The following is a 27,584-nucleotide window of genomic DNA, read 5'->3' as shown; positions in this document are numbered from 1 at the left end:
GTAGCTTTATTCACAATCCTTCTCATCAATTCAGTGTACTTAAGCAACTAGTTTCTAGAACAGTCATCAGGACTTGATTCTCTGCCCCAGCTGATACGCCTTGCCAGAACATCCTCACCATGAGTGATACTTCACTGAGACATTTATTTTAGCTGTCCCTTAATGTACAAAGGAACTCATTGGTTAAGTATGCCACAATTTCTTCCATCAAACTCTGAGAAATGGGAATAACTGCTGTAGTTCAAATGGCATACTGTTAAGATGAAAAGTTAATGAGTTAATTCAAAAAGCACATCAGCACTGTAATACAAGAGCCCAGAATTCTCAGTCTCTCTCAGAATATGGGGAGATATTATAAAGTGCTGATTTTTACTAAAATTAATCCTTGTAAATAGTAGATTTCCCAAATTGTAAATGGGAAAGATTCTGTTTCCACTCCTGTTTATCAAAAAAAAAAAACAAAAAAAAAAAACCTAGCACTCCTGCATATTTAACTCAGTGTCAATAGTATCTTCAATTCCTTGCACATGAATAGTAATTCGTATTAAATAAATCATGTTTGCTGTATCTTGTGTAATCTTAGTGCTGTCAAATTACCCTATTAGCCACTTCTGCTTGAATACCTCTGTACAGAAGTGATTTTGTTCCAGATCATTCTGATGATAGGAAGAATATCATTTAGCTCATACCTCAAATCTGATGACCAGACAACATAAATAGATAGAAAAAAAAGGAAGTAGAGTTGGGTCATTAAAAGCAGCAGCCATAACTAAATATCAAACTTGGGATGGTTCACAGAATATTAATCAGAAAAAAACAAGCTGAGGTGATAAACAGTTAGCTCCCATTATTCTTGTAAAGGAATTATTAGTACAAAGGAATTTAAAAAATGGGAAACAAAAGCAACTACATCCCAGAATCCTGCTGCATGGGACACTTGAAACATCTCACACTAGTTCTCACGTTGAACTCCTTTGTTCCGTTTTGTTTACTGCTGTCACCTGGCTGCGCTTTGCTGAAAGCAAGGGCTGCTGCTGCTCCTTCAGATGGGGCTGGCTCCATCCCACAGGTCACGTAAGGTATCTGCCAGCCCCATGCAGGTGCCTTGTATGTCTCAAGACATATTAACAGGCACTAAAACATAACTAATGAACCCACTTGCCTTGATGCAATAGACCACATTTCCAGCAAACCAACAAAAAGCAATACATCTGTCCCTTTGAAAAAAATTGAAAAAATTTAAAAAATTAAATAGTGACATAAAATGTTTCTAAAATGTTTCCATTCATTAGAAAATTAGAATTATTCAGAATCCAGTCCAGATGTTCCAAACTTCAGTTTAGTACTGAAGTAAAATACCCCAATCTGATGTTCCTGTGGTGGTTGTGGTTGATGACAAACGTGGAAGGGTTGATCAGTCCTATAACACAGTTCCAAAATAACTTGTATACAGCATTCAAATGTGCTGAGCAATTCATAAAATTAGTAAGAAGTGCAGATGCTCATCACCTGTGATCAAAAGAATCTGTTTCCTTAATGTGTATGGATACAGTGATTAAATTCTGAAGGGTTATAAACATGTCAAGAATGCCTTCCTATTAATTAAAAAAAAAATAATCTATGATCTTATGCCCACCTGTAGGGCTTGCCAAAGAAGAACATTTTTAGAGTGTATAATATGCTTCTAGTGAATTATAGGTAAAGAAAATTTTAGTTCTGCTATACATGTATATCCATATCCAAGCAATCTCAAACACTGCTTAAACAATACTTGGTATTTAAGCTTTCCTAGAACTATTTTCAGGAAGCAATGCAAACTTTACATAAACTCTCACCTACCTCCCCCCTCCTCATTTAAAGGGGGGATAAAGCTTTAAAAGGAGCCCATTTTTCTTCCTCCAGATTTTAAAACTGAAAGATAGTCATACTTTGTTTGTAACAGCTAATATTTACACTATTTTTTCTTGAACCTTTTTGCCTTGAATCTGAATATTTTCAGCATATTTTACAGTATTAACAAAGGAGAAAATAGAAAGAGACATCTATGGATTTAATTTGTTTTTTGAAAAACAGGTTCACAGCAGGAAAACAACCGTAACTGTTAAAAATATTTAGATATGTTAATACAGGCTTTCACCACACACTGAGCATATAAATATCAGCATAGAACTTGTATTTGAAACTGATATTTGAGTTTGCCCGGAGAACAATCAATTTACTTTAAACATAAGACCTATGTTTACAGGAGACCTACCAATTCTACTTTTTTTCTTTGAAAACAATGTAATTGTTTACTTGAAGAGTGCTTCAAAAGCATCATATGAATACATAAGTAATATATGAGATGGTGACCAGCCAACTACGCTGTCTCTGAAGCACTCTAACATTCTGGCATGGGCATTAACCTAAAACAGACCCTGAAGTGTATACATAGCTATGGCTTCATGATAAAATTGATCAAGTGAAGGACTTTGCCTCTGTTCTTCTTTCATAATAACAGCCAAGCTTTTAAGGCCAGTCATTAGGGATGAGTAACAGCAATTGCATAACCCGTGATTTATAAAGGGTGTTAAGAAGGATGCACTGAGGCATGGTCTGTTATATGCCACTTTTCACCCAACTTCCACAAAACCCAGTTTTAAACTATTACCATTTCTCCCCACATCCACCCAAGTAACAGGAAGAACTTTAAAAACAGATTTTAACTTCAGACCTAAAAATTAAAAAGCAACGTCGAGCACAGTTTGACTGCAATGAGCTAACTGCATGCTCCCTGGAAAAGTACAACACTATATATATATATATATATATATATATATATATATATATATATACATGGTCTGTTCTGAAAGTAGTAGGACTGGCTTTTTCCTGGGCAAATGGGCTGGCGAGAGGCAGTCTGCGCGCGCAGGATCGGTGGAGGGGGATATTGGGAACGCTGGGAAAAATCGGCAGTCGGCTGTCGGCCGTTGAAGAGAGCAGGTCGCTTGTACTGTGAACACCTGTCAAAATGCCTCATCACGGAGAATCATGGAGCACTTACTGGAGCAGCGATACGCGATCAAATTTTGTGTAAAGCTTGATAAAATGGGCAAAGAGACTCACAACATGATTAAGGAGGCCTATGGTGATGCTGCCATGGGTAAATCGGGTGTTTTTCAGTGGCACAAGCTGTTCCGAGAAGGTAGGGAAAGAGTGGAAGAGTGGACTCCGGACGCCCTTCGACCAGCAAGACCAACAAAAATGTGTCACAAGTGAAAAATTTACTGAACCGTGATCGCAGGATGAGTATCAGAATGATTGCTGATGACTTGAGCATTCCTCAAACCCAAGTTTTTGAGATGGTGAAAGAAAACTTAGCCATGAGGAAAGCGTGTGTGAAGTTTGTGCCGTGAGTGTTGTCAGAGGAGCAAAAGGCCAACCTGAAAGTGATCTGCCAGGATCTTCCTCATCATGTGAATGAGGAGCCCGACTTTTTAGACAATGTAGTGACCGATGACAAGACGTGGGTGTTTGAATACGACCCGGAGAGTAAGCGGCAGAGCACGGAATGGCACACCCCTGCTTCCCCATGCCCCAAGAAAGCAGGAATGAGCAAATCCAAGCAAAAGTCCATGCTCATTTGCTTTTTTGATCAACATGGAGTCATCCACAAAGAATTTGTACCACCTGGACAAACAGTTAATGCATTTTTTTACGTGGAAGTCCTCACAAGACTGCAAAAACGCATTGCTCGTGTCCACCCAGCCATCGTCAACAATTGGCAGCTGTACCATGACAACGTGCCGAGCCACACAGAGTTCCGCGTAGTGGAGTATCTTGCCCAGCACAAGGTGGCAACGCAGCCTCAGGCCCCCTACAGCCCCGACTTGGCCCCACCAGACTTTTTTCTATTCCCGAGAATAAAATCGACACTCAAGGGGAAGCATCACGCATCAGTAGAGGTGCTTCAAGAGGCTGTGACGAGGGAGCTAAACAGAATTCTGGTCCAGGCGTTCCTGGAGGCATACGAAAACTGGAAAACTCGTTGGCAGCAGTGTGTAGGTGCAGAAGGGTGCTACTTTGAAAAATTCTAATCGTTTATTCTATTCTCATGAATAATTTTTATTTATTTATTTTTTTAATTGAGTCCTACTACTTTCAAAACAGACCATGTACATGTGTATGTACAGCACTACGTGCCATATGACACAGAAAACGTACCAGAGAGCACTGAAATAAGTGGTCTTAGAACTTTAAAAATCATTGAGAAGGGAAGTTTAGAGAATTCAATTAGTTACACTAAAATTCTCCAAACTGAGTGCCATTTGCAGGAGGAATTAAAACAATAATGTTGACAATTTCTTAGATCACTCTAGCTGCAAAGCTTTGACAGGTAACACTGTCCTACTCAAAAGAGATGATTAGTTTTCTAAAATTATTGCCAAAAACTCTCCTTTAAATCCACAAAAAAAAACAAACACACCATCACCAGGGAAAGCTTAACCTTTTTCTTACAAAGTATAATCAAATCAACTTTCTACTGCTGTTGCGTTTCTCATATACTATACGAGCTTTGCAAAAAGTCAAACATCACTGAAAGTTGTAGCATTAAGAAACAAAAAAAGGAAGCTTGTACCTTAACTGAATTATAAAACTTTTCTCTTAAAGTAAAAATAATTCCGGGCCTGATTAAGGGATAAATATGAACGAATTCAAAGCAAAATCATGTGGAACTGGGAATCCTCATTCATTCATCAGCAAAATTGAGATGGTAGGGGTATTTGATATGCATTTTGTAATCGGATGTAAAACAATATATTAGCACATCTGTATGTTACTACTGGCTGCTACAAAATGCCTTCCAAAAATGTGGGATTTGAAAAACTTCATGTTGTTTGAGTGATTTGTCATAGCTGTTACCAAACGAAAGATTCAAAATACTTTTTTCTCTGGATTTGTATGTGCATACTTTGAAAATCTTCAGTTCCTGGAGATCAAAGTAAGTATACAACTGTTTGAATCAACTGGCCTGTTGTCTCCCCACTCTCTCCCCTCCCCCCCCCAAATCAGCAGATGATGTCACTTGTTATGACTACACTCCTCTTACAGAAGGTTGATTCTGTAAAGCTGGCATCTTTCCAACCACACCTTTTCCATGAAAGTCTGAAGTCAAACAAGGAAATACATTCCCATCATACATGATGAACTCGACTTTTGAGATATACGACCAGCAATCTGAAAGCTTTTGATTTCTCTTCTCCATGCTCAGCACTCAGGCAAGTTGATCTCCGAGTCAGACATAAGGCACTAGAACATCTATTTTCTAGGATTTGGATTTTTTGATCTGTGAATCACATTAAAAGAGAAATGCTGAGTTTTGTCAAATGACTGGCAGCTAGTAGTAACAAGATTACGTTAATTTGTACTAATAGAGCAAAATTAAGCAGTTTCAAAGCGATACAACTTCAAAATGACTCAATCCCAAAGGAGAAAACTTCACCATCTGAATTAATAGCTTCTCAGAGATCAATTTTTGAAATAGAAAATAGGGAATTAAAACAGAAAAAAAAAAAAAAAAAAAACAGGACTGACTTAGAATCATCCCTTTAATCCCAATTCCACGCTAATGTTTTAAGAGTAGTTGTGGCCCTTTTCTGTCTTGTTAGCTCTGAAGTAGATGAAGCAATGCAGAGTATCCAAGCTGTCTTTACAGACTGGTGAGAAACTGCTGATAACTTTAATATGGACCTATGCACAACTGACAGATATGTTGCATAAATACTGAGTATTAGAAACATGATGATTCAAACTAATTCAGTTTGTAAATGATGACAAAGCATTAAGGCACTTCCAGTGTATTTGGAGAAGCTGCCATGGATATATTGCTCACAACACACCTGGAATACACACCCAGCTACTACTTGTCCTCCTAAGGCTAATTTTTTCCCAAAAGTCTCATTCTGGAGTTGTATGTTTAGTTCAGCTCTTGCAAATACAAATTACAAAATCTGTTGTAAGGGCAGTCTGAAAAAAAAAAAAAAAAAGCAATTTTAGTATTTTCCAAACTTCTCCATGACTGAATAAAATTGAGCATCTTGGAAATCTGGAAGTTATTTGTCTTGTTCATGTTCACTAAATTTTCACAGAATTTCACAGAATTTTCTAGGTTGGAAGAGACCTCAAGATCATCGAGTCCAACCTCTGACCTAACGCTAACAGTCCCCACTAAACCATTTCCCTAAGCTCTACATCTAAACGTCTTTTGAAGACTTCCAGGGATGGTGACTCCACCACTTCCCTGGGCAGCCTGTTCCAGTGCCTCACAACCCTTTCAGTAAAGAAGTTCTTCCTAACATCTAACCTAAAACTCCCCTGGCGCAACTTAAGCCCATTCCCCCTCGTCCTGTCACCAGGCACGTGGGAGAACAGACCAACCCCCACCTTGCTACAGCCTCCCTTGAGGTACCTATAGAGAGTGATAAGGTCGCCCCTGAGCCTCCTCTTCTGCAGGCTGAACAAGCCCAGCTCCCTCAGCCGCTCCTCGTAGGACTTGTTCTCCAGGCCCCTCACCAGCTTCGTCGCCCTTCTCTGCACCCGCTCAAGCACCTCCATGTCCTTCTTGTAGCGAGGGGCCCAAAACTGAACACAGTACTCGAGGTGCAGCCTCACCAGAGCTGAGTACAGGGGGATGATCACCTCCCTAGCCCTGCTGGTCACACTGTTCCTGATACAAGCCAGGATGCCGTTGGCCTTCTTGGCCACCTGAGCACACTGATGGCTCATATTCAGCCGACTATCCACCATCACTCCCAGGTCCTTCTCTGCCTGGCAGCTCTCCAACCATTCCTCTCCCAGCCTGTAGCTCTGCTTGGGGTTATTGCGCCCCAGGTGCAGGACCCGGCACTTGGCCTTGTTGAACTTCATGCAGTCGACCTCAGCCCATCGGTGCAGCCTATCCAGATCCTCCTGCAGAGCCTTCCTACCCTCAAGCAGATCGACACACGCACCTAACTTGGTGTCATCTGCGAACTTACTGAGGGTGTACTCGATGCCCTCGTCCAGATCATCGAGGGAGATATTAAAGAGGACCGGCCCCAGCACCAAGCCCTGGGGGACGCCACTAGTGACTGGCCTCCAACTGGACTTGGCTCCATTCACCACGACTCTTTGGGCCCGGCTATCCAGCCAGTTTCTAACCCAACGAAGCGTGCGCCAGTCCAAGCCAAGAGCAGCCAGTTTCTTGAGGAGAATGCTGTGGGAGACGGTGTCAAAAGCCTTGCTGAAGTCAAGGTAGACCACATCCACAGCCTTTCCCTCATCCACCCAGCGCGTCACTTTGTCATAGGAGGAGATCAGGTTCGTCAGGCATGACCTGCCTTTCATAAAGCCATGCTGACTGGGCCTGATCGCCTGCTTCCCCTGCAAGTGCTGCATGATGACTCTCAGGAGGATCTGCTCCATGAGCTTTCCTGGCACTGAGGTCAAACTGACAGGCCTGTAGTTTCCCGGGTCTGCCCTCCGGCCCTTCTTGTAGATAAATGCTTTATCAGCTATTAAATTTTAATTAAATTTTAAATTATTTTTTTAATTAAATTATTTTTTTTAATAAAATTTAATTAAATTTTATTAAATTAAATGCTTTATCAGCTATTGATAAATGCTTTATCAGCTATTGTAAACTTGTGACCTTTAAAGCCTCAAAATTTGAGGTTTCAAACAACTGAACATAACAGGAAGAACCACTGAATTCACATCCAATAAACAATTTGTATGTATTAATGGCTTGTATTCAAGTCATAAATTGAATATGTACCTTCCTCCGTCTACACACACGCTGCAATATCTATACACGTCTCAACAGATCTGAACAGTTACACGCCTGTGGATGTAAAGCTTTGTGGATGGAAGCACCTTCTACAGACCTATTTTTTTTTTCTTTCCAAGTACAGATGTCATCTCTACATTTTGGTAAACACCTAATATCATGGGTGCAGAAAACTTTATTGCATTTATCAACTATTCTTACAGAATCTTTATGTAAAGACTCAGGAAGCTTTCTGCTAAGACAAAGACTTCCCAGCCTTATTTAAGGTAAAATTCAAAGGTTGAACCATACTGAACCGTTTGACTGTACAACAGATCTGTTCTCAGTCCTTGCACTCAGAACACAAGTAGTCAACTATGACTAAATTGCTATTTCAGAAATAAAATAGTCAAGCTTAAAAACAAGCTTTTTAACACTGGACCAGCAGACTTTTAATAATAATATGAATTCTGAGAAAAACAAATTTAAGGCATATGATAAGGCCGTGACCATGAGTTACAAATGTGCTTGCATTCACATCTCTAAGGGAGAACTAGGACAAGGAGTCTGAGTTACCACCCCTGGCTACGCTAGTCATCCTGCAATAGACATGAGATAATCACTACTTAATGGGTAGCTGTCAGAGCATTTCTAAACATTTGTTAATCTTTTTTAAAAAATAAGTATTGATATGATAAAAAGACAGATAAATTACAATCAAACTAATTTAAAAGGCATTTGCCAAGCTTCAGGGAGAAGACCTTCCACTAAACATGTAAACAAGCTGTTTTCATTCTTTGGTATACAGTTTATAGCAAACTCTTTTCTTCAAAAGGAGGCTAGTTAGAACTTTCAAAGCGAGCTTCTTTGATTTATTTGAAACACATCAGGAATTTCATGGTAATTAATGCTGATCTTACCTGGAACTTTATCAACAGATGCAAAAACAGAGCGTTGCACTGTAGGATCACTGCTACCACGTCGCGCCTGATCATAAAATCTAAATGGAAGGTGTTGGGATGCAGCTGCAGAGCTGTGTCCAAAACCCATAACTTCAGTTGAAGGCTGAACAGGAAGATCCAGGAGAGCTATGTTTAATTATAAGTGATAGTTGTTGTTACTCAAAAATACATAAAAGAACAAGTAGATCAAATAAAATCAATAGCTTGCCCAGAATCTCAAGACTACACCAGACTGTTTAACTTGCTTGCATTTACCTCTTAATTGCAGTTGCAATTGCACTGGAAAAGGAGAAAAGATTTCTGGCAACTTTTTCTATCATTGTTGTTCACACCATGGTAACACTAAGCTCCAGAATACAAGTGGGCAGAAACAAGGAAACAGTCAACTCCTAGTATAGTTTGTGGAATGCAAGGAGTTTTTTAAAAAACAAACCACCACCTTCCATTTTTCACCATATGGGTAAAACCATTCATAGTTATAAGTGAACATTGCAGAAAGCAATGGACAAAGGACAAACTGCTTTAAACTGGCAAAAAAAAATGCCTTTGCAAGGCACTTCAATCTAAAATTTTAGGTATCAAAATAGACTTGTATTACACTTGTATCAGACTCTTTGCTGATTACTTGAAGTAACTCTCTTTCATTTCTTCACATATATTTCCTCTAAACACAAAAATCTAGCTGCTGATACTCTTCTTAACATTTTAGAATGCTCGTCACTACAACACCCAAGCATTAATCATTATAATTAACACCATCATATGTGATCCCTTCCTTGGAAACTAGACACTGGTTTGCAGTTCTGTGCACATTTCTCAGTTTTCTAACATATTTTTTCTAACCTTACATCACAGGGTGACTTGCTATGACACGTAAGTTTCATTTCTCAGAATCATTTCAAAGTAACTGTTTACCTGCTATTCTCTGCATTTTCATACGCCGAGCTTGGATACGACCTTTTGCAAGACGTTGTTTTGCAATAATGCAGCGAATGTGATCAGAAAAAATAAAGGTTGCTTGAAGGATAGGAAAGGGCTTAGAATGAGGGCTTGAAGCAGGTTTATGAATTATTATGTTCAGAGCTCTACTGTCATCTTCCACTCCTGTCACCTGCATATCCTGAACAGAAAGAGAGGGCAAATAGCTAATGAAAAAAGTTAGCATTTTAAAACAGTTTCCAGGTTTTTAAAAATAACAACAATAAAAAAAAAAAAACCTATGCAAGTTGTACAATCCTGAAATTCAGTTCTGCAGTAAATGGCACTCCTAAAGATTAAGTAATTTTAAAATGCAATTATTTGAGCATACAGAATTTTCAGGAGACATATGTCTCTTTAGCCAATGTTAACGACAAACTTTCTAAAGTTTTTAAAATCAATTAGATAAGCACAAATAATTCTGAAGTTGCAAACTGTCACCTTCTCTACCCTTGTACGATGTTCAGAACACTGAGAAGGTTCATTACTGTGACACTGAAGGAAAACATCTGGGACTCAATCCTAATTCTATATCATTTCAGTGTTCAAATGAACATACCCCAACGTATACTGGGGAAGTTACCACATTTTTAAGTGTGCCTCCAGTTGTCTATAAAAACATCTTCAGAAAAACAAGAATAGTTTAAAGGCAGGAACATAAAAAGACCAGTAAGAGAAGAAATAGGCAAGCAGGGCACGAACCTTAAATATATAAACTAATTTTGTTATTACTATTTATCCTACATAAATAGAGATTTTCAGCTAAGAAAATACAGTGCTAAGATTAAAGCCTCTTACCTGCAAAAGGCCTGCAAACTTAACTACTCCCCAGCCAAGTCTGGCAACATCTGGCTCAACCAAGCTCATCTGGTAAATATCCACAGCCAGGAATCTTTGAACTTGACCTCCATCTTTTGTTATGACTGTACAAGCAATTAGATCACTGTTATCTGAAAGAAGGAAAAAAGTTATATAGCTACATAATTTAATGATTCTGGGTTTTGGTGGTTTTATATGAAAACAACTTGAATACAAAAATCATGGAACGGTTGAGGTTGGAAGGACCTCTAGAGTTCATCTGGTCTAACCCTGCTGCTCAAGCAGGGCCACCTAGAGAAGGCTGCCCTGAACCACGTTCAGACAGTCCTGGGTCTGGACCATATAATATATACAAGTGCAATCATCTTTACAACACAAGCTAAGAGCTACTCATAAGATGTACATTACAACACACTTCTTTCATTATCTTTTAGTATAAAAGGTCACTTCACTTCAGCGGTAAAATTGCACCATGTTGATTTCTTTTACTTAACAGAAGTCTCGAGTCTTGTTGAAAGACCACAGATACCGTCCAACATATCTGCAGGTAATTATATCTACTTCTTGATAAACTTAGGCTCCAGTCTGAGGCAAGTTCCATTTCTAGAAGCCTGAAGAGTTACTCCTCTGACTGTTGGAAGCCTTCCAACTTCAAGACTACATGGACTTTCATGGTAAATTGCACTTTTTGCCATTAGTTAAATGAGGTTATATCTTTTCCTTTACCCACCCACATTGTACATTTACACTGAATAATCATATCCTCTTTTAACCATTACAGTGAAAGCCCCTTTAAACTACAGATCTCAAAAAAGAGTTCCCTCCCTTCCTTTCCAAACCTCCTCATTGTATGCATACCAGTTCAAACCCATAGTTCTTGAGAAGTGACTAAATCCTATTTTTTACACCCAAAGTCTTCTGAGAGTCCCACGAATTGCACTGTCACCTCTCCTAACAGACCTTTGCTAATCTAACTATGTTACGTTTTTATTTCATCAAGTTGATACTTTCATTCACATATTTAATATACACAGCTCTTTTTCTCCTCTCTCACCTCCAACTACTACTATTTATAGCAAGCAAATTCAGATCTTAAAAAACAAAACAACTGAAGACAAAGCACTACCGTAAAATTTAATCAAAGAACAGAAAGGAAAATCATTCATTTATTAGGCAACTGTTATGGGAATCGCTTGACTTTATACAAGCCAGTGTTCTCCATTTATGTTATTGTTTCTAGTTCACAGCTGCTGCAGGGTCATATGCTATAGTCATCCTATGACGAAAACAGAAGAGAACGTGGTTAAATACATTTCCAGTGAACTCATCTGAGAATACAGTATCACTTCTGTTATTATTAACAGCAATGCTTAATTTTGCCTCATGCAAGATGAGGCTTCCAACTGTTTGGACACTTTAGTGCCAAGATTCTGGGCCCTAAATGCAGCTCTCCAAGAAAAACACAAGTCTTAGGAAATACTGCCTAGCAAGGAGAGCTCAAAGTCTTCAGCTGTCTGCAGCAAGAAAGATGTATTTTCACACAAACTATTAGCCTTGAAAGACTGTTATCTGAAGTCTTGAAGAACATAACAGCTACTTTTAGGGGACTGTCTAAATAAGACCATCTTTAGGAGATGGTCTAAATATCAGTCTAAATATCTGAGTTGCCTCAGAGCTTGATGTTTAGTGATTCCATGATTTATAGTCATCACAACTCTAGAAATCCTCGGCAGGGATCAGAAACTTATAGAAAATATTAAGCACACTGTGTATTTAGCTGGCAGTCCAAGATGAGCTTTTACTCATCTGGCAAGCTACAGATAGTTACTGTACTGCCTCTGCACTTGACATAAAGAACTTTTTCCAAAAACATGCAGCCTTTTTGGTAAGAAATTCTGCTTTACTGCTTACTGGGCTAGACTCACTGCAAAGAACTTCAGAACTTCATACAAGGTCCTTGACAAAACTATAACATACTCCCCACACTCACCCCAAGAATTTACAAAGCAATTTCAGACTTTACATATGTCCTTTGAAACAGTTATATATACCATACTCTCTGGCCCAAGTGTTTTTGACAAGCTGTTTCAACCACATTTTTGAACAGTCTAAGACTACTTTTGTTTCTCTTTACAATAAACATCTCTTCCAGAGAAGTTCAAAACTGTTCTATCGCTTATAACTGCCATCTCTAGTTTGTCCATCAGAATAAAATCTCAGTTCACGTATTAGTCCTCTTCATCAGGACTGGATACTACCAACCTTCCTAAGGAGGTGAGCACTGTTCTTCTTGAGGAGGTGAGCACTGTTCCCTTTAGGAACAGCAGGAAAGAACAAAAAGAACTGCTAAGAGTGAGTTGCCATCTGTTACTGCAAGAAATACTAACCACTTTAAAAGAAGAATTCGTCTTTAAAGTGCTTCTCACCACCAGTTTCAGATAAAGAAATAGGTCTGAATGATATTACTAACGGTAAACGCATTTAAAAAAAAATGTCACAAGATTCACTGGAAATATAGGAAAAAGAAAAAAAGAGTTAAGATAACCTTGGAAAAAGGGAAAAATACAGAACTGTATACAGATGAATTGAGAAGATAAATGGAGGAGAATGCCAGGGAGCACATTTCAGAATGCAATCCAATAGCGAAGTAATTTGAAAGTTGTTTTTCTTTTCTTTCCAAGAACAATGTGAGATGAAAAATCTGAAAGATCTTTTTTTTTTTTTTTAAATCAGTTTTAAAGCTCTTTTTTGAAATAAAACTTGGAAAAACATTACTAACTTTGGAAAGAACACAATAATCTGACCAGGTCTGAGTATGCTTGAACAAAAATCTAGCTATCTAAAAATATGTTTACGAAAATAAAATTTGCTCTCGTCGTCAACACAATTTTAAGAGCTATTTTATTTTATTTATTTATTTATTTTTTACCATTACCGTTGTTTTTCCTCTGAAGATTTATTTCTGAACACCTCAAAATAATTGAAAATAAGAGAACATACTATAAATGCTGATCATACTTGGAGTACTGCAATCAAGCAGAAGCAAGCTTGTTGCTAAACTTATTTACTGTGAATACAAGACTAGTGATTCCTAGGCAGAGGGACTCCATATTGTAGCGCTGTTTTCTGCAATTATCTTAAAACTGTTAAGCTGTACTTTTAATAATTATTTAAGCATCTTGATTTATTAATTACTGTTACATAATTTAAACACCTTGATTTCTACAGGTATAAAGTTGTAAAATACCAATCTAGCATTTGCTTGTAGTAAGGAGGCAGTTTAAGGTATTGTAAACCAAAGCTAAAAAAACAGCACAGAACACAGCATCGTCTTAAGTAAATCATTCTATAATTAACTATTAGTAAACCAGCAAAACTGTTCAGTTAAGCTCTTTCACATCACTAGCAATAAGCACAAATCTGGATGTCACATACACACTACAGATGAGTTATGCCAGGAAGTCCAGAAAAATCTCGCCTTTATGAGGATGTTAAGGAGTAACTGGATGTCCACATTTAAAAGGAAATCTTTTCTGGAATCACCTATAAAAGATACATTTTCCTCTCAGATGCGTGTCAAGTTTCAAATATATGGAAAAATAGTTTTCTTGTACAATGTGTGTTAGCACTCACCAACTTATTAGTATAGGCAAGTGAAAAAATTGAGTTTCCAGAGTATCTTGAAACCTTCACACTCAGTTCAGTGTTTCAAGGCCATCTGGAAAATACACAAGACTAGTGTTTATTAGCATCCATAGCGATGCAGGAAACCAAAAGCAGGTATGATATCTCTTCTGCAAAATGTACGCCTGCACTGTTAATGTTCATTAAATGGACCTGAAAGTAACTGGATATGTACTCAAAAGGTAAGCTCTTTCTTGGAAGATATTTGAATGGAAATATTATTATATGCTCTTCATAAACCCCTCGTCAGTATCTATAAATAAAAAACTATGATGTTGGGGTGGGAAATAAAGAAGATCACAGAATTATAGAACAGCTCAGGTTGGAAAGGACCTCAAAAATCACCTAGTTCCAACCCCCCTGCCATAGGCAGGAATGCCACCCACTAGATCAAGTTGCTCAGGGCCTCATCTAACCTGGCCTTGAACACCTCCAGGGATGAATGATCCACAGCCTCTTTGGGCAACCTGTTCCAGTGCCTCACCACCCTCTGAGTGAACAATTTCCTCCTAACCTCTACTCTAAATCTCCCAAGATGAAGCCAGTGGTATCCAGTTCCAGGACAAGAAGCATTAAGCACAAATTGAAATACAAAAAATACCACCAAAGCAAGAAAAAAAAAAAAGTGTTTTTTTAATAATTGTGGAGGCAGTCAAACACTGAAACAGGTTGTCCAGAGTTGCTGAGAATCACAGAATCACAGAATTTCTAGGTTGGAAGAGACCTCAAGATCATCGAGTCCAACCTCTGACCTAACACTAACAGTCCCCACTAAACCATTTCCCTAAGCTCTACATCTAAACGTCTTTTGAAGACTTCCAGGGATGGTGACTCCACCACTTCCCTGGGCAGCCTGTTCCAATGCCTCACAACCCTTTCAGTAAAGAAGTTCTTCCTAACATCTAACCTAAAACTCCCCTGGCGCAACTTAAGCCCATTCCCCCTCGTCCTGCCACCAGGCACGTGGGAGAACAGACCAACCCCCACCTCGCTACAGCCTCCCTTGAGGTACCTATAGAGAGTGATAAGGTCGCCCCTGAGCCTCCTCTTCTGCAGGCTGAACAAGCCCAGCTCCCTCAGCCGCTCCTCGTAGGACTTGTTCTCCAGGCCCCTCACCAGCTTCGTCGCCCTTCTCTGCACCCGCTCAAGCACCTCCATGTCCTTCTTGTAGCGAGGGGCCCAAAACTGAACACAGTACTCAAGGTGCGGCCTCACCAGAGCTGAGTACAGGGGGACGATCACCTCCCTAGCCCTGCTGGTCACACTGTTCCTGATACAAGCCAGGATGCCGTTGGCCTTCTTGGCCACCTGAGCACACTGATGGCTCATATTCAGCCGACTATCCACCATCACTCCCAGGTCCTTCTCTGCCTGGCAGCTCTCCAACCATTCCTCTCCCAGCCTGTAGCTCTGCTTGGGGTTATTGCGCCCCAGGTGCAGGACCCGGCACTTGGCCTTGTTGAACTTCATGCAGTCGACCTCAGCCCATCGGTGCAGCCTATCCAGATCCTCCTGCAGAGCCTTCCTACCCTCAAGCAGATCGACACACGCACCTAACTTGGTGTCATCTGCGAACTTACTGAGGGTGCACTCGATGCCCTCGTCCAGATCATCGAGGGAGATATTAAAGAGGACCGGCCCCAGCACCAAGCCCTGGGGGACGCCACTAGTGACTGGCCTCCAACTGGACTTGGCTCCATTCACCACGACTCTTTGGGCCCGGCTATCCAGCCAGTTTCTAACCCAACGAAGTGTGCGCCAATCCAAGCCAAGAGCAGCCAGTTTCTTGAGGAGAATGCTGTGGGAGACGGTGTCAAAAGCCTTGCTGAAGTCAAGGTAGACCACATCCACAGCCTTTCCCTCATCCACCCAGCGCGTCACTTTGTCATAGAAGGAGATCAGGTTCGTCAAGCAGGATCTGCCTTTCATAAACCCATGCTGACTAGGCCTGATCGCCTGCTTGCCCTGCAAGTGCTAAAGAAGTCTCCATCCTAGAAGACACAAATTCCAAATGGTGAGGAACCTAAGCAACCTGCTCTAGCTAACCCTGCTCTGAGCAGGGGCATGGACTGGGTGACCCCCTGATGTCCTAGGATAAGGTTCCCCAAGTCTTTGTACACTTAATTAAAAAAAACAAAAACAAAAAACTTGAATACATAGCCTATATAAAGTCTGTATATATGGTAGAGAGAGTGAAGAAGGAGATTTCACCGTGTTAGCTTTCCAGTTTTAGTACAGAAATAACTTTAAACGTATCAGCATTTATCCCTCAGCCATGGCATTTCAAACATTTGTGACTAAGAGAATCAACTGTCTGAAACCAAGATCATAGCATCGAGGCTGCCGGTTGGAGCTGCCAGTGAACCTCACACAAGCGGTGAGCTCCTGAATAAGGTTAAAGAAGCCACCAACGTGAGGCACCTACAACCTTCACATGCAGTCTAAGACGGGTAGTTACCACAGAATATGTAAACGCAAAAGCTAAATGCTTTAAAAATTGTTTACAGTAAAAAAAAAAAAAAAAATGCTGAAAAGTAACACTATGTCATGCAAATGGCAGCATGCCCAGCAATATGAAGTGAATTTTTTGAATATGTGACTCATTCCTAAACGTACAGTCATATACTAGACCTAAGAACCTTGCTACTACACATAAAGGTTTACACCGAACATAAGTGCATCGAAATATTGAAATGCTTCTTATAGGGAACTTTAAACTATCTCATTAAGCTCCCCTAAAAACCTCAGCATCACATTCAAGCAAAACAAAACATCCAGGTTGATAAGGTGAGTTTTGCAAAATTCTTCAAAATCAATACCATTGCTGAAATTACTGGATCTTGTTAACCTCTATTCCTTCATGACACTAAATGTTGATGAATGAGAATAATTTCTAGAGATACCTACATGTTCAGAAAAGAATTGAAAAGCTTTGTAATAACAGACTGAGAATTTTTTAGATTGCTAATTATATCACCACCTTGAAGGTACCTAAGGCAAGCAATTTGAATTTTTGGGCTGTTTTGCCAATTGCTACATCTCTTCCTAAAATATGGCACCTATACAACATTTGTGTTGCACAAGTGCAACATTTACGTTGTTAAGACGGAAAGGATGAGAACTTCCTAAAATGAAGGTGTTATCAGATAAAATATAGAAAAAGAAAAGATTTTCCTATTAGGGTTTCTGCATGTTAATGTATGCAGATATACTCTGCTGATCTCTGTACTGCATTTTGTTTAAGTTTTCAGGTCTAGCAAAGCATATTTTTTTTTCCCCTTTTTTGTTCTTTTGTGCCTTGATACTTTGATGCCAATTCAGGTCTCAAAATGGTCTCTAGAACACCAGAATTCATGTTCCACAGATAGGGCAATGGAAACAATTTTTCTTCTCCAGGTAAATGCACGTGCATATACAAGCGAACGTATAAACAAATTTACAAATAACCACTTCAAGTACGTGCATACAAGCACCATGTAACAAGCAGTTCAAATACCATTATTGCTTTAGTCTGTTGGTGAATTCTAATTCACTTTTTGAGTTACAGTAGAGCTGAAGGCTATAAAATGCCTTAACAGAGCAAAGGAGTTTAAATCTACAAGGACTGATGTTCTAAATTAATGGTAGAATTTAAATCTTATAAAACTTCTTAAACTTCTTGCAATAGGCATTACATCTTTAAATTAAAGAGCATTTTATTCAAAATTAAGCTAAGTTTACAAGTAAACAGTTGTCATTGAATCCTTTCCATATAAACGCTTAACTAGTTGTATCCTACACTCAAAAAAGGAAATTTTGGATACCATTAAATACACAGAGTACGTAGCAATTAATAAGCAATTACAGACATGTAATTAGAATTGCAAGGACTTATATATAGCAGAATGAAGGATTAATAACATATGGTCTAGTTACAAGTTCCAATAAAAAGACAATTTGTATTCTGCATAAAAGCAACTGCCTTTGAAATGAGGTGTCATAAACAGAGAAACAGAGATACCTACAATGAACTGCACACAACACCTGCATAGCAGTACACTGAATTTTATAACACACTTTGCTGGACTAACAGGCAAGCAAGGACAAAAGGTGTTTTTTTGTTGTTGTTGTTTTTTAGGGGTGAGGGTAGGAAGGTGAACAAGTAACATTTGGAAAATAGTATTTCAATCAGATCTACCTTTTGTTCAGCATGTTGTTAGAAAACCTACTTCGTAATCACATTTCCAGTTAATTTAAGAAGAACAGTTTTTTCAGTAGAAGCTGAGTCACTATTTCACTTCACTCTCTGAGAGAGAGCCAACATTACAATAAATATGTAACTCATCTGAAACAGGAAACTCAGTTAATTCTATACTACTAAACCTTTAGCGAGTCAACAGTAGCTTCATTATGGACAACTTTTTTTTTTTTTAACCTCATAATTAATAATTGAGAACATGATAAACAATATCATGTGCTGCTCATTTTCCTCAGGAAAGTTTTTTTTAGGAATTTGTCTTCCTTTCAAAATAAGCAGCAATGAAAGGTTTCAAAACTAGAACTAAAACCTTCAGATAGAAAACAGATTTCAGAGCTTGTGTAATGGTAAAGGTTTCTAAGCCAACAGCTGAAATTAAAATAGAGAAAAAATGAATACCATTTTAACTTTTTTTTTTTTTTTTAAGTACAGATATAATTTTTTTAAAAACCTGCTTCTGACAACGTTTTGTTTGTGGTAATGGTGGCAAATTACATGAACACTTTACATGTTGCTCTACCATTTTCTTGCTAAGCACATAGATCAGTTCCAATCTATTATTAAAAAAAAAAAAAAAAAAAAAAAAAAAAAGCTGAATATACCTTAAACAGAAACCAAAAGGGATTAGTTTTCACTGGGGTCACTGCTTAATTCACCGAGCCAAAATAATACCAGTGAGAAGAAAAAAAAGAATACAACTATAGAAGAGCACTTTAAAAATATTTCCCCTCTGTTTTTTCTTAAATCATTTAACTTGTATAGAAATTTAACAAATGGGAAATGACTCAACTATGAGCCTACCATACCACCAACCATGCATCTACCAAAAATGCAAACATTAGACTGACACCTTGATATCCTTTCACTTTTTGAAGCCTAATACCTATATTCACTTATTAAAAGCTTATCCAATAAGCTTGTACATTTCCATGTGATCGGGTAACTGCTTGCATTTAACAAATAAATGAATGTCCTCTGACATTCAGCGTTGCGGACAACTGCATTTTCATCATGTAAATTCAATAAGTCTTAATATTTTTTAAAATGTAATTATAATATATATAACATATTATATAATAATATAATAAATATATATATTACATATATAGTATGCATATACATATGTGTATATATATATAGTTTAATCTTACTTTTGTCCATTAAGCTACTGCACAGCACCTCTGATTTCACAAAACTTTTGCTTCAGTAACTTTTTCAGTGTTTTTTCCCCTCACACAGATGATTAACGTTCTTGATGGATGTGATGCACTGCACTGTTTCTGAGATACTGCACATAATTCTGTAACATCTATTAAGGTAGCCAGAGCAATTCTTTTTCTAGTCACAGCAGGATTAACAAACACTTAACAAACATACAGAGTCAAAAAAAGTCTGAAGTATCAAACTTTTCCCTTCTTTTGTAAGACACCTTCTAAAATTAAAGCCTGGCAGATACAAACACTATTTCCTCAATCACATGCTCTCTAAAGCTATGGATGCTGCAATTTTTTAATCAGCTAACTGCCTGAACAAAAGTTAGCTGAGCACTTAAGCAATTGGCTAACACAAATATGTCAAACTCTTAAATCCTGATTACATAAAATAGGATTAATAGTGTTTAAATTAAGCACTACTTCCCCCCCAGCAAATTCCAGCCTAAAACACACTTTCCTGCATATTCTAAGCCTTTGAACAAAAGCAAGCATCTTGCACTATAGTAGGATTACCACAGAACAGGACAAGTTTCTGTTTCTCAAACAATGCCAGTGCTGGAGACAGTAAGACTACAGCTTTAGGATTCACGCCAAAGTTACTCCAGTACAGCACTATTCAGTAACACTTAAGGTCATCTAGAGCTGCCTGTTTTGACATTAAGTGAACACAGGTATGTTGAATTTGCAGACACACAGTATACTTCATGATTCTATTCCTTCCAACTTTTTTTTTCCTTCAGTGTGGAGAATACAGTAGTTTCCCACGATACTGCAGAAGAAGGTATTTTGCCTTTACTTCATAGTATTACTTAACATCCCAAGGTCATTCTTGGCATTGCAGAGTGATTCCCCTGGGGAATAGTTCAGTGTGGAATGTAATTATGGGAGTGAAAGTTTCCATACAGCTTTTTAAGTGTCACAACAATTGTAAATAAAAAGAACTCCAGGGGGAAAACAAAAACCATGTCAGTAAACAACTCAGTGTAGCTGCTGGAAGTAATTACTTGCAGTCTTTTGAAGTTCACGCACGGTTTAAGAACACCTGTGCATTTTAAATAGGTGAAAGCAGAACAGAAGAAAATGCTTGTATTATCAGTTCATTTAGAAAACTAGTATTTGCACAAGGATGTCAGATGACTTACTCCAAATCCCTTATGTGATAATAAGTAACCCAGGGTTTAAATATTAACAGTCTCTTTAAAAACAAAACAAACAAAGCAAAAATAAAACTACAAAAAGTGTTCCAAAACCAGCAGAAGACAAACATAATGCAATCATCCTTCGTAATCAATTACATAACCAAGATTAACGATTGATGGTTTTTAACTTAGTAAAAAAAAAAAAAAAAAAAAAAAAAAAAAAGCCAGCAGTTTTTCCATGCCATAGAATATTTGGGAAACTGGGGGACAACTTACTCAGGTCAAGAACATCATCTGTCTTTATCAGATCTTCCTCCCTTGTCAGTGGTAACTGAGTTTCTGGCTCGTCTCGCAAGTGCAGTGATAATGAACGGAGCATAAAGAAAACTCTAATTGCCTTGAGAAATTAAAAAAAGAGAATAATAAAGCATTACTGCACTCAGTAGTACATATTTTAGCACAATCTTACAAAAATACCCACTTTTACAACCCTTAAATTTGTTGTCATGCAGTATGTCTTTTTAAATGAAGAAAACAATGTAATTTAAAAGTTTGCTAAAGATACAGAGAAGTTGAAGCACTTTATTTTCACTAAAGTAGAAGCAGCCAACCTTTTATCCCACTGGCACACTTAAACACACAGTGACTGACAGGCAAATGCTTACAAGAGACATTTAAGTGAAGACTAAAAAAAATGTCTTTTTAAATTGGCGTTTTGAGACTGATTTTATTTACATGACCTGTATTCTACAGACAACTAAATCAACCTTCACAGACTCTCACGTTTTGAATTTAAAACAGTAGAATAACTAGAAGTAGTAAGAAAAGTTACTATGTCTACAAATTTGAGAGGAAATAGTGGAGATTCACTAGTTTTAATTTTGCTGTATTCATCAACACTAACCACATCTAAGAGAACATTCTCAGAGACCTTCACTTATGCTCCCAAAAGGTCTACAACAGGGCAAAGCATACTGAAAGCTGTACGTAAGGACTTTCAACAGCTGCTCTGTGAAACTGATATTCTTGTTTTGATTCAGAAATTAATGACATAAGGTATTTAAAAGATCAGATAAAGTGGCAAAGAACTTTATTAGTCACATTTATTAGTCACCACTTTATTAGCCACATTCTGAAAGGCACCATTTATAACCTGTTCTGCTAGAAGAACTGCATTTTCAGTATAGCAAATGAAAAATCCCTTTTTAATTCTACAAGGGTTTGGTGGCATATTTTTCATTTTTTAAAAATCAGCTTCCTACATAGGAATCCTGTGGCATACTGTGTTTGTTTTTAATTCAAACGGAAGTCATCACTCAGCCTTTCACTTTCTTTCCCTCAACCCTCTTTCCTTCCTACAGTGTTAATTTTCCTTGCATGTATTCCTTGTAAAACTATTATCACTCATCTCAAAATCTATTTACTGCAGAATACAAGAGCAGGAAATTAGCCTTTGCAAGAAAAAACAAGAATTCAAGAACATCAGATGAAAAGGTAACTACACTGTGACTCCCACAACACTGATAGCCCTCAGTTTGCTAACAATATCAATTTAAACCAGGAAGCACGATATCCGTGACTTACTGTAACACCTTATTAGATCTCAATGTAGCAGCAGAGCAGTCCCATGGACTACAACTTTTTTTCAACCAACATCTGCTTTCTGGATCAAGTAGAAACAACTATAAAAGGCTATCTACTTTAAAGAACTACATGTAATAAGGTATACTTTGTGTCAATTCCTTCATTTAAACATGCATACCATATGCAAAGAAAGCACCAATGCACAGACAGACCTACCAATATTTCATTACATTCCCATGTAATAGCATCCTCAGATGCTATTGTTAAAAGCCTTTCTCAAAGTCTTTGCTTGCTATGTACTCCAAGATGCAGAGTTCAAGACCCATATTGTTCATTACTTCCCAAATAGGTACATAAATGCATTTGCACTGTTCCAGGTGGCTGGTGACTGTCTAGATAACAGTACTATCTATAGGACTATAGAAGTCAGAAGCAAGAAATGCAGCTAATTATTTGTAACTGGAATATCAACAATTCAAAAAGAGTATCTCTATTTGGGAAGAATGCTTCATCAGGCAACAGTAGCTGATTTCAGAAACTGTTCAGATACAGATTATTCAGAAATTCAGATTATGAATTTCTGGTAATTTTAATGTTTTAAGTCTAAAGGGCTAACTGGTTGGATTTTGACAATTCTTGAGAGAAATCTGATTTCTGAGAGTTCCTTCTAAAAATGTTAAAAGGAAAAAGTCACTTAAAGGAACTTTCTATTGTAAAAGAAGTGAAAATTTAAAAAGATCTGATCTCTAAACCAAGAGCTTGTGATATAATCAAAGAACGAAACTTCTTCACTTGCTAGCAAAATAAAGCTTTACAATTTTAATTTTAATTTTTTAGTATCATTCCACAGGAAACTCAGAATCGAGCCACTATTCATTTGAAACTGCCAACAAAACTTCCAGCAGCCTAAGCGTAAGCAGGAATGTCACACGATGCGCCAGAAGTTCAGAATATTGTCACTGCAATTCAGCGTAGGAGAGGCTAAGCAAAGCTTAGCCAGAAGAAAGTAACTGTGGCATCGGAATTCTAAGAAATTTTAGAAGTTCTAGAGCAATGTGATCAGGGGAAGGAGTACTGACAAGAAAAGAACACACTCTAGGAGTTTCTGCTGATTAAAAAGACATTTCCATCTCTAAATTATAAGGATATTTGTATTTCTTTCCAAATTTCCTGTAATTGAAGCATTTATTTCTTAATACATAAAAATACAGAGCAGTTTCCATTAGAAAGTGTTTCTAGATACCATTCTGTTTAATGCCTCAGAGAAGTTATTCTAGGAAGCATTTTTACTTTCTAAGAACAATACAAAGAATAAAAAAAAAAAAAGGAAGGAAATTCACTATATTTTATCAAAAAGTTGCTGTGATAATAATAGTTGTACAGGTCAAGAACTGATTATCCCAAGAAAGTAAATACCAACGTGGCTATTCATGTCAGTATCACCTCTAAAATTTGTCAGTCAAAAAAGGATTTTACTATCTCACTCAAAATTTCTATCCTGAATTGCTTTGGAAGATGAACACTCCTGAATAGAATTATGTTTTGCTATGTCAGGAAACACAAACAATACGAAGCAAACCAACCTTCCTGGGGAGATTCTTATTATAGGAATATAATCAAAGACTGAGATACCAGATAATGAAAGAAAACAGACAATGTATTAAAGCATGCCATCAGAAGTCTTTTATGTACATTTCTTCACTGAAAAAAAAAACAACAAACAAAAACCAAAACTGAAAATCACAGCACAAGAACATATTGAAGTACCTAGAAGCAAGAAAATAGAGATTTCTCCACTGGGACAGGTAATTATTATATGTTCTAAAGGGATCTGTCATTAAGTTTTTATGATTTTATGGATGAAGCTTCCAACCAAGCAGCTTTCAAGGAAAAACATTTTTATTTGTAGAATTCTTCAAAGCTTTTGGCATTACACTGTCATTAATGAAAGAAAAAAAGCCTTACTTACTCTTCGTGTTCTTTCCACATCTCCACAAGGCAATCTTTTCACAAAATCAATACCAGTCAGTGGTGTCCCCGTTGGAGGCAACAAAATGGAGGCATCCATCATCAAGTACTCTACATTCATGGGTTTAATCTATAAAAATATTTTAACATTGATTATTATACAGAACAATGAAAGTTTACATCTTTACTTTTAAATACAACCCATGACTGCATACACTGAGAGGAAGGGGTCTGAGTTGTGAGAATTTGACACCATCCACGTTATTTTAAGCTTTTTACATGCAATTTCTATATTTGCTCATTGTTCCCTAACACTTTTAAAGTTTCCATATTGAAAAACCACAGGAAAAAAAAAAACACTGAAAGATTAGAATAGAAAAGCCATTTCATGAGTACTAAAAAGCAAAGTCTGTCATGTTTGATTTCAAGCTTTGACTCAAATTCATAACTTCAATCACAAGAAAAAAGTTTCTTGTATCTTCTTCTCCCCGGACAGAAAAAAATCTCTAGTCTCCAACAATGCAGTAGCTTGCAGACTAGGCAATTCCTTATGTTGTGTCACTAACAGTCTCTCCCTTACATGATTGTTTATTTGCTTGATTAAATGATGTTTGAAACATCATTTAATCCTTCTGCAGTTTTGGACAATTTCATCTGAGGTCTATTACACACAGGAGCCATGAGGTTTTTGCCAGAAAATCAGCTGGAATGACTAAAATAAACATAAAACCCCTTCACATAGTTTGTACAATATTCTGTGCAGAAGTGCAGTCACACGGGCATTCTAAAACAGCCAACAGTAACTGGAAGCATTCCTGATCACTTTTCCATGGTCACATACCATGAAAGAAGTAGACTAAGATAAAATCCACAATTTTTACATCAGTCTTGAACTGCTGCTCTGCAAAAAATACAAGCTCAAAAATGGTCTATACCCAATCATTCTAACCTCAGAACCATCATTTTCAGTGTCAAAAATGCTGGATTAAACAAAATAAATTAATTTGGAGAAAAATACAGAAATCTAAATAGATGACAAATGAGAACACAAACTTGAAATTTCTATTTATAATGCCATTCTTATGACTGCATACATTGTTTTAAACAACATTTTTCTTCATAAAGATGAAGAATGTGGGTAAAAAAATCATTGAAAACCAAAATACAAAGGACTACTGTGTTCAGCTTACTTGCTCCTGTAAACTGTCATCTACAGTTGTTACCGAAGGCACTTTTTTTTTCAGATAGATCAAGTACACTTCTGCTTTATAGAAGCTCCACACCATGTTATTTACATACCTCATCTAGTAAGACTACTTCAGCGTTAATTTATCATTTTAATTAGCACAGCACATTCTTTGCTAGCTAGACAAATAAATATGCTTTAAGGAAAACAGAGTTAAACTTCCAAGGTGAAGCTCTATCTTTTAGAATAAATGAAAAAAAATCTGCAGTCTCAGAAATAGAAACACACACACAACAGAACCACCTACAAGCATATTGAACTTGTGATATGAAAACAGTGAAAATTGTGGTGGCAGTTTTCACACTAGAAACACGTCAGTACTTAACTACTAAATAATTAGATATTGATTATCCAGTTCTATTACTTGAGTTTGTAAGATACTGCAAGGTGCTTCCCATATTAAATGTTTTTTTTGCAATACACAAACTGTAGATTGATCTTTTTCAAAAAAGAAAAGATACTAATGCAACCCCTGCACAACAGCTAGAAAAAAGGATGCCTGCACCTGATAATCTGATTTTTACCCAAACACTAACCTAACAATTTAAACAGTCAATTAGTTTTAAAAAGCATTTACAGATTAAGTATTAACTGAGATTAAGGCTAGCAATCTGTTAAAAATTCCATGACAGTGCCCCACAAGCTGTGCTGTGGTGCTGGCACTACATCTCCTTGATGGGACAAAGGCTCCCAGTTCTCCACTAGTAAGGCGGCACCACGCAAAACCAAAACTTTGTAAGGTTTCAAACAGACATAGGATGATTTTCATCACTTTAATAACTGGAAAAAAATGAATTAAATGTCTCAATCCCTAGATCAAGTGGATTTTGTATACTGGCTTTCAGAAATTATGAAATAAATAAGTTAAGGGGCTGTGGAATTTCATAAATGATTTATGGAGGTGTAAGACAACCTCTCATAGAGGAAAAGACAATTTGCTATTCTACTCCTAGCATAAGGATATCAGTCTATTCAAGTAGTTTTCAGTGAGTACTTGCTCTCGCTCCTGTGTTATTGGTTTGGAAAATTTCAGGGGGCTGAGAAGGGTGTCACTTACCGTCATACTCCGGTATTCATCTTCAAACATATCCAGGAAAATTTCTTCTCCCTTTCAATAAAAAATAAGAATAATAAAGGAACACGGACATATCATGAACCCATGAATACGGTTATGTAGCCATGTTTGCTCTTGTTTAAGTGTGCATTGGCTGTAGGTGGCAAGGTGTGGGCAGCAGGGGTGGCCTCTGTGAGGAGAGGCTGGGCTGTCCAGCGCTGGACACAGCCAGCACCACGTAGGCTTGACAACCCACCACACGGGGCAGCAGAGCCAATCAGTGTCACTGGGGGCGCCTCTACAAAACAGATCTGGGCAAAATCCAGCCCAGGACAAAAGGTGGGAGATAGAAGAGCTGGGAACAAAAAAGTGAAGAAGTTGAGCTTGGGAGAAGAGGGAGACATAATAGAAGGTGTTATTTTAATTTGTCTGTTTCGCATTATCCAAATCTTTGTTAATTAGCAATTAATTAATTTTCCTCAAGTCAAATCTGTTTTGCCCATGGCGGTAATTGGCAAATAATCTCCCTGTCTTTACTTCCACCCACAAGACTGTTTTGTCAGCTTCGTATCTCCTTGTCATGTTGAGGAGGGGCAGTGCATGAGCAGCTGGGTGGGTGTCCAGCAGCAGGCTACGGTCAACCCACCATGAATTACCTTTTTTTCCTAAGTTAAAAATAACCCTGCACCACCTTCTTCAGAAGAAGAACTCAACGAAAATTGGAAGATATTTTAGGCACCTGAAACCTGTTACAGATTTACTGCTCCTTATGTAGAAGTTCATGTCTAGGGCTAAGTATTTTATTTCTCTCATTGTTTACAACATTAAAAAAAGCAAAAAGCTGCAGAGGTCTCAAATAAAAAAAAGATTAATTAAAGTTTTAGGTCATCATTTAGACAAGACATAAGCAAAA

General features: G+C 37.6%; 1 protein-coding gene across 14 annotated transcripts in view; it reads right to left on the bottom strand.

The window, feature by feature from the left end:
- The window catches only part of CLEC16A (C-type lectin domain containing 16A), an 87,865-nt gene that overhangs the window by 25,092 nt on the left and 35,189 nt on the right, over positions 1-27,584 (bottom strand). For 11 of the 14 annotated variants that reach the window (XR_014698158.1, XR_014698159.1, XM_084536553.1 and 8 more), the window contains 6 exons: positions 26,675-26,725; positions 24,373-24,501; positions 21,096-21,216; positions 10,525-10,676; positions 9,664-9,868; positions 8,707-8,874 (listed from right to left, as the gene is read on the bottom strand). Coding sequence is in view for 10 of the 14 variants with exons in the window: in XM_084536553.1 (XP_084392679.1) it covers positions 8,707-8,874; positions 9,664-9,868; positions 10,525-10,676; positions 21,096-21,216; positions 24,373-24,501; positions 26,675-26,725 (826 nt within the window). In the remaining 4 variants the exon portion in view is untranslated. Of the gene's footprint in view, positions 1-2,032; positions 5,327-5,619; positions 6,007-8,706; positions 8,875-9,663; positions 9,869-10,524; positions 10,677-21,095; positions 21,217-24,372; positions 24,502-26,674; positions 26,726-27,584 lie in introns of those variants that run through there. The other 3 variants (XR_014698160.1, XR_014698161.1, XM_084536551.1) reach the window with 3 other exon arrangements.

Source organism: Aythya ferina (assembly GCF_964211825.1).
Source record: "Aythya ferina genome assembly, chromosome: 15".
Classification (NCBI taxonomy): Eukaryota; Metazoa; Chordata; class Aves; order Anseriformes; family Anatidae; genus Aythya; species Aythya ferina.
This window is presented reverse-complemented; position numbering and strand designations above follow the sequence as displayed.